The sequence below is a fragment of the Sinocyclocheilus rhinocerous genome, unplaced genomic scaffold (genome assembly GCF_001515625.1).
Source record: "Sinocyclocheilus rhinocerous isolate Xijiao unplaced genomic scaffold, SAMN03320098_v1.1 scaffold568, whole genome shotgun sequence".
NCBI classification, from domain to species: domain Eukaryota; kingdom Metazoa; phylum Chordata; class Actinopteri; order Cypriniformes; family Cyprinidae; genus Sinocyclocheilus; species Sinocyclocheilus rhinocerous.
This window is the reverse complement of record NW_015652173.1, coordinates 2020691-2033997: the sequence shown is the minus strand read 5'-3', so window position 1 is coordinate 2033997 and position 13307 is coordinate 2020691. Positions and strand designations below refer to the sequence as shown.

Below are 13307 nucleotides of genomic sequence, written 5' to 3'. Positions count from 1 at the left end.
TGCAAACATGCATTAAATATGCATTAAAAAAGGAACCGTAAAAGTCACATTGTTACAAAAAAAATCCAATGCTGTTATTTTTTTAACTTTATTCAAAGAAGGGTTATTGTTAACTAAAAATCATTACCGAGACATTTCTCATTTTAGTTTGTTGAAGTACTAAAATAACTAGAACAAGATAGTAAAAACAAAGTTACTGAAACTTTAAAACGGAAACAAAACTTTAATAAAGTTTACTAATAAAATTCTAATTCAAAATGTTAACAAAACTATAACGGTTTATCAACAATAACTGCGTCAAAAAACCTGAAACGATGTCGGTTTCGACAAAAATATTACGCAGCACAACCGTTTAACTAATTTTCTGGAGCAACAAATCAGAATGATTTCTGAAGGTTTATGTGACACTGAAGTCACAGGAATAAATTACATAAATATTAACATTTTAAATTAAAAATCTATTTCACAGTACTACATTTTATTTATTTCTTGCCGTTTTTAGCCTTTATTTGGATAGGACAGTTAATTGACAGAAAGCGAAAGGAAGGGTGAGAATAGGAAAGGTCCATGAGCTGGGACTCAAACTCGGGACGCCCAAAGTGCAACAGCTTTATATGTTGGCACACTGCCACCAGGCTATCGGTGCCAACAACATTACTATATGTTTTTTACTGTATTTTTTGATCAAATAAATGCAGCTATGGTGAGCATAATTCTTTCAAAACCAAAATATATTTAAATCTTACAGAGCCCAAACTTAAGAAAAGTAGTGTATACTTGTGGCATAGTCACTTTTTCGTGTAGTTTATCAGATATTGTCTGTTTCTTGACCTTTATCAGAACAAAAAGAAACCACTATCGCAAATGATGCAACAAAAAACTTTATTGAGGTCATATGTGACGTTCTGGGATAGGTGGAGTCGTACACTAGGATGCACTTGTCTTGTTACAACAAGTGACTGGCCAACCTTGCATGTCTTTTTAGTTTCTCCTCCAGTGTCAGATACTTCTGAGGCGCTCTTTCCTTGTGTCTACAAAAACAATATACAGATTTACTCGTGTGTTTCTAAAACAAAATGTACCAACACGCTTGTTTACAAGGCAAAGATCTGCCCATACACTTCCAAAGCTTGGCTTTGTGCCATCTTGAAAAACTTGATACTACAAAAAGGTCATGTTGTCATAAGTGTATTAGTCAGCAAATGATTTAAGGTGCGTACCGAATGAGTCTCATTTTGAGAACGTGGATCCTGAACATGGCATCAGAGCAGTAGGCGAGGTAATCGTCCTCGTCCTCATTGGACATAGTGAGATAGTTCTTCTGGTACCACAGCTGCTTCTTCTGCAACTCCTCTGTCTCCTGAACAAACAAGTTCACTAGAAGCTTTCTTTCTGGCCCTCTTATCCAGGTCAAGTAACAAACCAAAGATTATATTGTTTCTGTGCCTTTAAGGGGGTGGAGTCAAACATTCAAATTCATCCAATCAGATTGTAACTGCTGCTGATGTTCTGTTAGCTATCTTCTGTTTTATGTTTGTACACAATTTAGAATTTATGTACACAGAAGGTGCTAAATCTTATTGAATGATCTAACGTGCCTTTTCGATTCTGCTCTGGATGAGGCTGGCTTTGTTAAAGAGCTGCTGTTTAAACTCATTCAGACAGTCTGTCTTCAGCTGAAGCGCATCCTGCCGTGTGAGGACTTCTGGGAGTCCCAGTCGGACCTGGGATGGAGCCAGTAGGTCCAGCTCTTTCTCTTTCTGCCGCTGCTTCTTTTCTTTAGCCATACGTTCCTGAGGAACAAAAGGAACCAGAGGTAGGTGGGAGTTTGGATCAGTGTGATGAAAGTGGCTGACTGATTAAAGCCTCGATTCACCTTTTCTTCCATGTGCAGACGGGCCGTTTCGTTCCTCGTAGGGTTGTAGATAGAGATCAGCAGGTCATTATTACTGTCCTCTTTTTCTCTTGAAGAAAGGATGGACCTAACCTGAAGCAAACATGCTAACGTCAACGCGATTGGCTAGATGAAGATGTTTTTATAATGCTGCTTGTGAACTGCAGTACCTCTTTTTCTGAATCTCTGATACGAAGTTCAACATTTTCCTCTTCTCTCATCAATTCCACAAGCATTTCATATAACTGCAAGTTCTTGTAGGGTTTCGTAGAAGGATCCACCTCAAGACGCAAAATATAACATGATGTAAACGCAAACACAAAATATAAACCATAACACCATTTTCATTCAATTTTTCTATCTGCGGCAAAAATGATCTCACAAGAAACCGGAACTATTTTACAAATTTGAAAATTTGTACGAATTTCCCACTCAGCAGGTTGTACAAAAAAACGTACAAATTAGATTATACGAATTCGCCAGTTAAGAATTGTCATGAGACTCTGTTGGACACGTCACCCAATCATCTACTCTTTTCTTTTCTTTATTGGACAGAATTTTCATTTCTGAGTCAACGATTTTTTAACGAACTTTGTAAAGTCAACGATTTCTTTAAGTTGCAAGTTCACACTAACTCATACAATGATCATATGATTTCTAATAAACTACACCCCTAAACATAACCCTCAGTGTGGAATTAGCGGGTCATAAATCTACAAATGTACGACTGAAATTATACAAAGAAGATCGTAAAAAGGCGATTCGATACAAATCTCGCACACCACGATACGAATTCGCACACCAGTTTGTCAAAGTGTAATGAGACTATTGGACATTTCACCTAATCATTTTTTACATGTATTTATTTATTTAGGCAGAATTTTCATTTCTGAGTCAACGATATCTTTAAAATCCAGAAATTTGGTCCAATGAGATTTTACTGTGGGTGGGGTTATGCATTGTGACTTGACAAAAACAGAAATGTCCTTTGCTTTCAATTATTTCTTGTCAAAGTGTAATGAGACTATTGGACATTTCACCTAATCATTTTTTACATGTATTTATTTATTTAGGCAGAATTTTCATTTCTGAGTCAACCATATCTTTAAAATCCAGAAATTTGGTCCAATGGGTGGGGTTATGCATTGTGACTTGACAAAAACAGAAATGTCCTTTGCTTTCAGTTATTTCTCATAATTTAATTTAATTTATTTTTACTTTATTCTCATAAAATATTACCACTTTAAGTGTCTTGCTATGATTTTACTCTTTTAACTTTGATACTATTATCATAAAAAGGCCTGTTGAGTTTATTTTCTTGAGAATTTTTTTCTTGTAACGTTTTGTTCTGTTTCGAAATCTTTGTTTTATCATTTTAACGTGCCAATAAAACAGTCGTATAACCTATGGCTTATGGAATCAACCAAAACATTTTTGACATGACGTCAGACCTGAAAGCCAGACACCATCTGTGGCGTAAAAGCTTGTGCTTTCTGTGAGTCTGCCGCTTCTTTGGGTTTGATGAAGTTGAGCCAAGCTGGGATGATCCTGTCGTCCTCGAGATGAAAAGTCACCTGGATCCGTCTGTCCGACACCATAAAGATGCGTTCAGCCACATCTTTACTTGCCGGCTTAGAATGATCTCTGTGAAACCGCTCCTCCACCCTCTGTTGGAGACCCCAAACAAAATTTCATTGACCCAGTTTCCCTATCTTTTGGATGTTTTTTTGTTAGCAAGGCCACTAGTATATTGTTGGTTAATGTTATACCTGTAAGATACTATTAGGTTAAACTGCTTAATGGTTGAAGCTGTTTGTTGAGAGAGCATTACCTGTAGAGGCCGTTGTTCAAGAGCCTCTCCAGCCCGAATCACTTTGATTTGCTTTCCGTAAACAGCATGTCGATAAAAGAGGAAGTCAGTGCGATCTTCAAAGGTTTCTGTCATTTCAAAAGGCTTCTCGATTCTTCTGGCTAGACCATCTGTGCGAATATGACTATAAAAGTCCATCTGACGCTCCGTCTCAGGAACTAAAGTGACGTACCTGTGGTCTAAACAAAATTCTACTTTTAATATGTCAGGCCTTTTGTTATTATTAAAAGTTAATGAGTCATCAGTGATGTAATGAGTCACATTTACTGACATCAGGATTATATTAAAAATGTGTGTGTTAGATTACATTTGAGAGCATCACTTCTTCCAGGCCTGAAATGCTCAGTTGTCACATTGCTGTCTGTGTGTAGTTCTCTCTCGTCAAGATGATCACTTTGATGTTTGAACCATTCCTTAATAGTGCTGGCTTGTGTGCCTAAGAAAGTGACAAAGTGAGAATTTGTACTCAATGCCAACACACAGGCTAAAAGCTAAATTAAAGTTTTTTTTTTTTTTTTTAATAAATAAACAATATTTATTCAGAATGTCTATACTATTTTAATTTAAGTAACATATTTATATGTATATATTTTTGCAAGTGATAAAATGAGAGTTTGTACTTGTAAACAGGTTAAAGGCTAAATGAACACGCTTTTAAATAAATAAACATTTAATAATTATTATTTTAAATATTTAATAATCATTAAGTATTATTATTCAATACAACCATATAATTATATATATATATATATATATTATATTTAAATTTGGGTGAAATATCTCTTTAACATGCTTTTAAATAAATATCACTTTTAATGGATTTGTTAATATAAATTAAAATTTATATATATATATATATATATATACACACATTTTTTTTGGTTGATATAAATGTACATGATCAACATGATGACAAGGTATGTTGGAACTGAAAACAGAAACATCTGCAAAGATCTTACAATCGAGGTCTTTATAAGTGGTGAGTTTGGTCACCAGACCATCTTTCAAAAGATAAGGGGCAAACTTCTCCAGCTTGGCTTTCCTGTACTCAATAACCTTCATACCCCCTGGATAACGCATTTCCATATCTATTAAGATTTTTAAAAAAAAACATGTATGATTAATTAACCTCAAGAGCTAGTAGATAATGGATGAAAGGCTATATGTGAGAGTGAGGACTTGACCTGCTGGTGAAATGTCTATTTTAGTCACCCAAGATGGAGGCATCTCAAACACTTTTAGCTCATCCATTTCCTCCTTCAGAAACAAAATAGGTAGTTATATCTAAGGTAATAGATACGGAGCATAAATATAGATATAAATATCAGGTTCAGTGTGGAACTTCAACAGTTAAATCAATAATGGCATTAAAACTACATTGAAAATTAGAAACATTCTGTACTTCCTCCTCGTCTTCTGGCTCTTCAAGTGTCTTTGGGTCTGAAATGATTGACAGAGATTGGCCACACAGCACATACTCCCACTTTGACAGATCGCCCAGGTCAAAGGTCATCTCCTGCAGACACACAAAGACCCGGTGCTTCCAATCCTCATCATCTTCACTGAAAATATTCAAACACATCCACATGAAGATATACTGACATTACAACCGAAAGTGCAATCTTGCTTGTTGACCCAGCAGTTTTGATGGTTCCAGACGCTCTCTATGCCCAGGAAGTTCTCATTGGTGGTGGAGTAGCTCTTGCTTGTCAGAGGGTCAATGAAGAAGTTCTCAGGTATCTCCCGGTTCCCTGAGAGCAGCAGAACCCAGCAGTGAACTCTCAAGCCCCGAAGAGGGTCAGGTGGTGGACGTTCTCGCTCCTGTTTAAGAGGAACCGGTGAAAATGCAAGTCAAAAATCAAACGAAATTTCATTGAAACATTCTTTGTTCGACCTTCTGAAGTCTCTCTGCGTCCAGTTGTTTCTTCAGTGCGGCTGCTTCAGCTTCTGCTTGCTGTTTCTCCTCTTGACGCCTTTCAAAGTTGCTGTGCAAGTCACGTGGGGGTTTTACAGAGTATTTCTTTATTGGCTTCTTTGGTTCCTCTGTTTTATCCTGAGCAGGTCATGGAAAAATCATAACATGAATAATGAATCCAGTTCAGATAGATTTCAACCACTCAAGGAAATTTGGGTTTTAACAGATGCTATACAACCTCTAGGGTATTTGTGGAAATACTTCAGGGAGAATGCCAATTATAAATTGATCTCAAACTAAATTTTGCGAAAATACATAAAATGTGTGAAAATACAATATTAAAGGGGTCATATGATGCGATTTAAATTTTTCCTTTCTCTTTGGAGTGTTACAAGCTCTTGGTGCATAAAGAAGATCTGTAAAGTTGGAAAGACTAAAGTCTCAAATCCAAAGAGATATTCTTTATAAAAGTTAAGAGTCAGCCACGCCTACCTAAAACGGCTCATTCTAACACGCCCCCACATGTCTACGTCACGATGTGGGAAGATTTGCATAACTCCGCCCAAATGTTCACCCAAAGAAATTAGCCTTAACTTTTATTCTTGTTTTTTTTACCTTAAACCGCATAAACACATTTCATTACACCAAATACACAAAATAATGTTGTTTTTAGCAACATCATATGACCCCTTTAACAACAAAAACAAAATTTTAAAAAGCTAAAGTTCAGCTACACATTTCATTGTCCCACCCACATTAAAATAATGTAATCAAAGTAATGTACAAATATATGACTCACATCATCATTTTACATTAATAATGTTTATTTATTATTACAAAATTAACTACAAAAATAAATACATTTATTATAATTTATCAATTAAAATTTGTTCTAATTAATTTATATAATGTATAATTATTATAATCTTGTAATTTAGGCATAAAAAGCATGTAAATACATTAATATGATACTATTTGCATGTCATAGGCCAGGACTGAAATACGACTCTCAATATTTATTTATTTATTTATTTATTTATAAACCAACCACCAATTAAGAACAATTTCTAAATTAATACATGTATTTAATTTATATATTTGCATTTTAAGCACCATAAAGTATACAAAAGTATTATTATTATAATACTATTTACATGTTATAGGTCAGGCTTAAAATACAAATATTTATTTATTTATTACTTACTAAACTAACCACATAAATTATAGTCATTTCTAAATTAATAAATAATTTATATTAATTATAGCTTTGCCAGTTAAGCGTCATAAAGCATGTAAAAAATATTAATATGATACTATTTGTATGTTATAGGTCAGGCTTAAAATGCAACTGTCAATTATATTTAATTTCCTACTCTATCTATACACCATAGGATTCATGACATGAAAACCCTCGAAGACCCTTGTTAATTTGTATAAATTTGCATACCATAAAAGAACGTTAAACTTATTTTACATGCAATGTGAAATATTTGATTATTTTACCTCTATAATTTAAATCAAATGTGCGTAAGTTGTGCTTACTTGTATTTGAGGCTGCAGTAGGGGACACTCTTGGCGTGACTGATCAAGAAGACACATCTCTTTTGTAGCGTAGCCACTGACGCAGTAAGCATTGTATCCTGCGCCCAACAACAGACTACACAGCACGATGGAGAAATCAAAACACGTTCCTCTCTGAGTCTGCAGAACCCAGGAGGGCGATGACAGCTGCTTGGGCTAGAAACAACAGAAATGAAATAAAAACTTGTTTTTGAGTCCAAGATGCAAAAACAACCATCATAAGTCAACTCTCACAAGTTCAAATGGTGGATCCAGAAGCTCCAACGAGAGATAATCAGCCACGAAACTGGCACATCCCTCCCAGTCGTACAGCTCAGGATACGGCATCAAGGTGCTTCGCAAAGTGGTGCTTACAAATTTCTGTTGAAATACATTGGAATAAGAAAATGTAATGGAAAAATCGAGGTAATGTTGCCGTGTCTGGAAAGCGTATTTGCTGTATGCACCTGTACACCGCACTCATTCACAGGGCACAGCAGAAGCGCTTTGTGATCAGGGTACAAAAGCGCATACTGCTGACGGAAGTTTTCTGCCATCGCTAGCATGAGCTTCTCCTGGGAGTTGTTCTCCTTGTATGAGGATGGACATTTGGAAAGGGCCACTTGAGGGCTTGGCTTTGCGCTGCAGAAATAAAGAATAAAGACCAACAAACAGAAAGAAGATTATTTGTTTCTTTTAATCTGTTGTATTGTTGTATGTGACCCATGTTTTAATGTTTAAAGAACATTTTAACTGTTCAAATTATTTGCATTACCTGTATATATTCAAATAATACTTTAAATAGGAAATAATTTGCATTGCAACATTATTTGATATAACGTGATTTTTGTAATATGTTTATGGAAAAATCTCATTATAACTATCATAATATGATAAAACTATAAACTATTTATACATGATTTTCTTAAAACTTGTCAGAAGAATATTTCAGTTTGTCTGAAAGTCTGTTTCCCAGACCTGTGTTTTAATGTTTAATGAACAATAATTGTAACATTTACTTGCATTACTTGCTTTAAGAATGTATATCTTCAAATACATTCAAACATTACATTAAATATTAAATAATGAATGAGTTCAGGAGCATTAAGATTTGTATTGCTATGTTATTTTCGTGCTATTTGTAATTTGTAACTTCAAATGAAAAAGTCACATTATCAATAACATAATGCAATAAAAATAGATTACATCATGATTTTAAACATGCTGGTTTATAAAGAAAAATAATAATAGTAATTGTAAAGAAGTGCAGACAGGGTGACTCACATTGCTGATTGCTGCATAATAAAAACTAAGAAAATAAGAATGAGATTGATTATTTATTTATTTGATGCAAAACACAATTTCTTATTTGTTCCCCCTTTTAATTTCTGAAATATGACATGGGCCATTGCTATTTTGGTATCACTGAGATACTATTATAGATTGTATTAATATTTTGAATTAGTTTTATTTTTTTATATTAGAATTGTTTTATTTTAATTTATTAAAAATGTACAGTACGTTGTGTTGCTGTGTAATTTTGTTGTGGTTTTGTCATTTTTATTAGTATTTATGTAGTTTTTATTCATTTTTATTTCAGTTTTAGTTTAATTATTACTTTATTGAAAATGAGAAATGTTGCCTTGGCAAATAGCTGAAATAAAAAAGGTTTAAGATTTATCAAATTTTACTTTATTTCAGTTATTGTTTGTTTTATTTTAGTTAAGGGATTTTTAAAAAAAATTTATGATTTTAGTTTTAGTAAACTATAATAACCCTGACCTGGATATGTTATTGACAGGCTTCATGAGATTCATTCTAGAGTTACAATATAGCACACTATATAATGAGGCCATGGTCGGTTTTAAGTACCCCCATCTCCATGCACTAATGTACCCTATAGTTTTGTTAAAGTAAAGAGTTTAAGGTGTTTGGTGACCTTAGTCTGCTACCCTACAAGTGCATGACCTGATATATCACCCATGTTTGTGGCTAATGATTAAGACCATTGTAAACATCCAGCGTGTGCACGTGAGAGGAACTCCGATGGAGAAACGCTGAACATTGCTTTAACATGAGCGTTCATGAACACATGAGTTTACCACATGTTGATGAACTTTAGTAACCTCACATGTGTGTGACTGTAGGGGTTATTCGTATGTTAGACAGGCTGCTCTCCAGATCCCGCGCTCTCTCTTCATCATCCTCTTCATCATCTGTTATAGTAAAGTCCTCTTCACAGTCCACCTCCGGTAACACTTCCATCTAAAACAAGCCATGCACATATTGAGAAATATACGAAAAATATTTAAACGACATACAGCAACAAGAAGCTATCTGACAGATGGTTAAAGCGAGATATGTGGTTTTTATTTTACGTTAAGGAAGATATCAGTGAATATGAGAACTTACAGTTTAACAAAGTGAATCCCTCTCTTCTCCGTTCGCCCTAAAATTTAATTTCTAAATCGAAATTTATAATAACCATTGGCAGTAAGGGAACCCTGTTACTTGTTTACGTCCCGCAATTTGGTTTCCATGGCGAGGGTTCGCTGACGTATCAATAAGGGGGTGGAGTCGACAATGTTCTCGTCTTCTCTAAAATAACGTTTTTTAAAATTATTTTATTATTATTATTTTGAATTGAATTCAATTAAAATATGTTATATTTATAAATATAAGTAAGAATTATAAAAAAATACAAAGATTATAAAATTATTGTAAATCTTTAAAACATATCAAAACATTAGCCTATTTATTTAACTTACTAAAGTTTATACTTATACTACTAAAGATCCTGCAGCAAAATGTATTTACTTATTTTACCTTTTCACTTTCTGATTTTTCTGATCAACTTCTATGTGTAGTCTGCTTTTAATGTACTGCCAGATTGTACCTAGCTAACAAAACACTTTCTAAGAACGTTTGCTAACTGTGAGTTTTGAAAACTTTATTTTATTTTTTTGATGTTCTCTAAACGTTCATAGTTTTTTTAATGGTTTAAATTGGTTTTTCTTGTTTATATGCAAACGTTTATAGAACATTCCATTTCATAATTTTGCAAACATAAATGCTACTTTTGAATGTTCTCTGAACGTTCTGAAATAAGTAGTGTCATTAAAAAACGTTCCATGAATGGTGAATAAATAATGATTTTGTGCTAACGTTTTTAAAACATTATTATTAAAGACCAGGGCTGCGTTCAGCCCTGACAAAATGGTGCAAAACATTTTTTAAACGGAAACGGTGGTGCATTGAACACACTGTTCTGATGACGCACGAGTTGTAACTATGGCAGCTGAGAAGGCCTCTTTGTGTTGTGTTCTTTTTGAAGAATTTTCGGAGCCTGATGAAATCGGTATAAATATGTGTTTAGTACTGCAAAATACGCTCAATGTTACAGTCACTGCCCTTGCCCTCCAGAATAAAAGAGAACATCCCAATCCAGTGAAGGGATTTGTGCAAACTGTGGTTCCTAATTAACCGGAATAACCGGAAACCGTAGCAAAACGTTGCACACCGGTTTGAGCTTGAACTTTCCCCAGATAACTTGAACATTCTATTGACGTTACTTGACGTTAGCCAAAGTTCTGAAAAGTTTTTTTTCTTTACATATAATTTTTTATAAAAATTATATATCCTTTATATAAAAATTACATTAAAAAGATTTTTTACACATTTTGACGTGAAATAACACGTGTTTTAACACACTCATGATTTTTATTGTGCCTTTGATCGACCCAAGTTCGTTTCACGCATGTTTACACCTAAACGTATTGTCACTGAAATATATCCTTATAATGTAATCACCACACACAGTAGGAACTCTCAAGAGTGTTTACGGTCCGCTGACCTCCCGTTCTGATACATTCACCGCCCCCTCGCGACGCCTCATTGGACGAACGCATTAATAGATACGAACTGAAGCCGCTGGAATAAGAGGCGGACAGCCAACACAGACACAAACACAATGGGACATTCGCGTTCCTTCAAATGCATTGCATTTCTTCTGATTGCACTGCACCAGACCTCTGGATTCTGGTTATTTAACGTTATCTTCCCTCCGACGGCCAAACCTCGCGTCATAAATAATAGCACTCCTCCTCTTATCATAGGTAAGCAATCTTACGTTCATAGTTTGGATATTTAAGTTGAGAGTTTGTTTAATGTGTTTTCTTTATTGGTTAATTAATTTAGTAGAAAAACATAAAATTATTACATAAGGCAGGCTAGACAAGATTACAGATTGACCTGTCATGCACATTTAGACCAGTTAAAATCCATATTATGTGTACAGATTGTTACAAGGTCTACCTTTGACAACAAAATATGTATCTGGTTAAGTTAGAATTAGAATTTTACATTTTTGACGCCTTTTTAACAGTACCTGGAAATCTGGGTAATCGCCTTGAGGCCAAAATAGACAAGCCCACACTGGTACACTGGATGTGTTACAAGAAAACCGAGGACTGGTTCCCTCTCTGGATTGACCTAAACATGTTTATGCCCATTGGAATTGACTGCTGGATTGATAATATAAGGTAAACTCACTTTGTAACATTATAAATTAGGTGACTTTACTGCAAGTAAAACTTTAATGCAGCCTTGCTGAATAAAAGTATTAATTTCTTTTAAAACAAAAAACTTGAGCGGTAGTGTGTGTGTGTGCTTATATGTCACTACTTTTATGCTTGCAATATAGTAGTACTCAATTTTTAAACTTTTGTTTGTCTTATGTGTGCAAATTCACAGAGCAACCCTTTCTGATTTATTGACTGCTGTTTCCTAATCATCCTCAGTTCTGTATTTCAGGTCACCTTGACCTTTTGTCTGTTGTTTTTGGAGAGTTCTCAGAGACTGATGTCATAAGACAAGCCAGTGTATCATAATCAATATTTAGTAGCTCTCTACTGTCCTAACTAGGTTAAGTTAAACAACGTTGAATCAGGTTATCAGAAGCTCTGATATATTTAAACAAAAGCCTCCCTGCTTTTGTAACCTTGAAAGAATGCAATTTCTTGGTTTTCGTGGACTCCGATTTTATATGATTGTTACATTTGTTTCTTTTGTGTAGAATTGAGTACAACAGGACAACTCGGAAGACGTCTAATGCTCCCGGGGTGGAAGTCAGGGTCCCTGGATTTGGACAGACGCACCCTATAGAGTTTCTTGACTTAAACAAGCTGACAGGTGAGTATACAGTAACATTTCAATGAACTTCTTTCCTTGCAACATCTGTATTTTTATTCTGATGTACATTTTTTTGTAGGTTACTTTCATACCATGGTTCAACATTTGGTCAGCATTGGATATGTGCGAAATGAGACTGCCCGTGGTGCTCCGTATGACTGGAGAATCGCTCCAAGTAAGTGAAATCACAGTGACAGGCAACAACAAATATTTCGCCATAGCGCACAAACAGTTGACTGTACTCACTACATCAGGATTACTCAACAGTCAACAGAGTTCAACTCCAACTCAAATCAAATATACATGAGCATGAGAATCAAGGTCTTCAGGATTACATGAAAATGACAGGCTGGAGTGTTTGATTAGGGTTGGAGCCAAACTGTGCAGGACAGTGACCCTCCTGGACTGGAGTTGTATAGTCCTACTCTACATAATTATCTCTACATATGCTTTACATAATTATTGTGTTTTCATATACATTTATATAATATACAGAGGCAATTCAAAATCAAAATAAACATTTAAACCAGGGGTGCCCACACTCGGTCCTGGAGGGACGGTGTCCTGCAGAGTTTAGCTCCAACCCTAATCAAACACACCTGAAGCAGCTAATCAAGGTCTTACTAGGCATACTAGAAACTTCCAAGCAGGTGTGTTGAGGCAAGCTGGAGCTAAACTCTGCAGGACACCGGCCCTCCAGGACCGAGTTTGGGCACCCCTGATTTAAACCCACCCAACAGACAGTGCAGTCAAGCACAAACATTTGCAAATTGGAAAAAATAAATATGTATAATTAAAAAAATAGATTATTTACATATAGACACTTACATATACATACATACATACATACATACATACATACATACATATATATATAT

The 13307-nt window shown here is 34.9% G+C and overlaps 2 protein-coding genes across 2 annotated transcripts in view; one reads left to right on the top strand and one right to left on the bottom strand.

Annotated features, from left to right (window-relative positions):
* Nucleotides 1–871: 871 nt before the first annotated feature.
* Nucleotides 872–9801, bottom strand: ccdc135 (coiled-coil domain containing 135). The gene is made up of 18 exons (XM_016519784.1): nt 9652–9801; nt 9371–9504; nt 7707–7881; nt 7495–7620; nt 7222–7416; nt 5659–5817; nt 5367–5585; nt 5167–5280; nt 4949–5021; nt 4724–4852; nt 4072–4200; nt 3726–3943; nt 3346–3561; nt 2065–2175; nt 1877–1987; nt 1599–1793; nt 1221–1360; nt 872–1031 (listed from the first exon to the last, which is right to left on the bottom strand). Exons 2-18 carry the CDS (start codon nt 9502–9504, stop codon nt 947–949), a joined length of 2529 nt encoding a protein of 842 aa, XP_016375270.1. The 5' UTR covers nt 9652–9801; the 3' UTR covers nt 872–946.
* Nucleotides 9802–11123: 1322 nt separating this feature from the next.
* Nucleotides 11124–13307, top strand: part of LOC107714079 (phosphatidylcholine-sterol acyltransferase-like) — a 5166-nt gene continuing 2982 nt past the window's right edge. The window contains exons 1-4 of the mRNA XM_016519785.1: nt 11124–11354; nt 11624–11780; nt 12314–12429; nt 12509–12604. Of these exons, the coding sequence (XP_016375271.1) occupies nt 11210–11354; nt 11624–11780; nt 12314–12429; nt 12509–12604 (514 nt within the window). The 5' untranslated portion in view covers nt 11124–11209. The remainder of the gene's footprint in view (nt 11355–11623; nt 11781–12313; nt 12430–12508; nt 12605–13307) is intronic.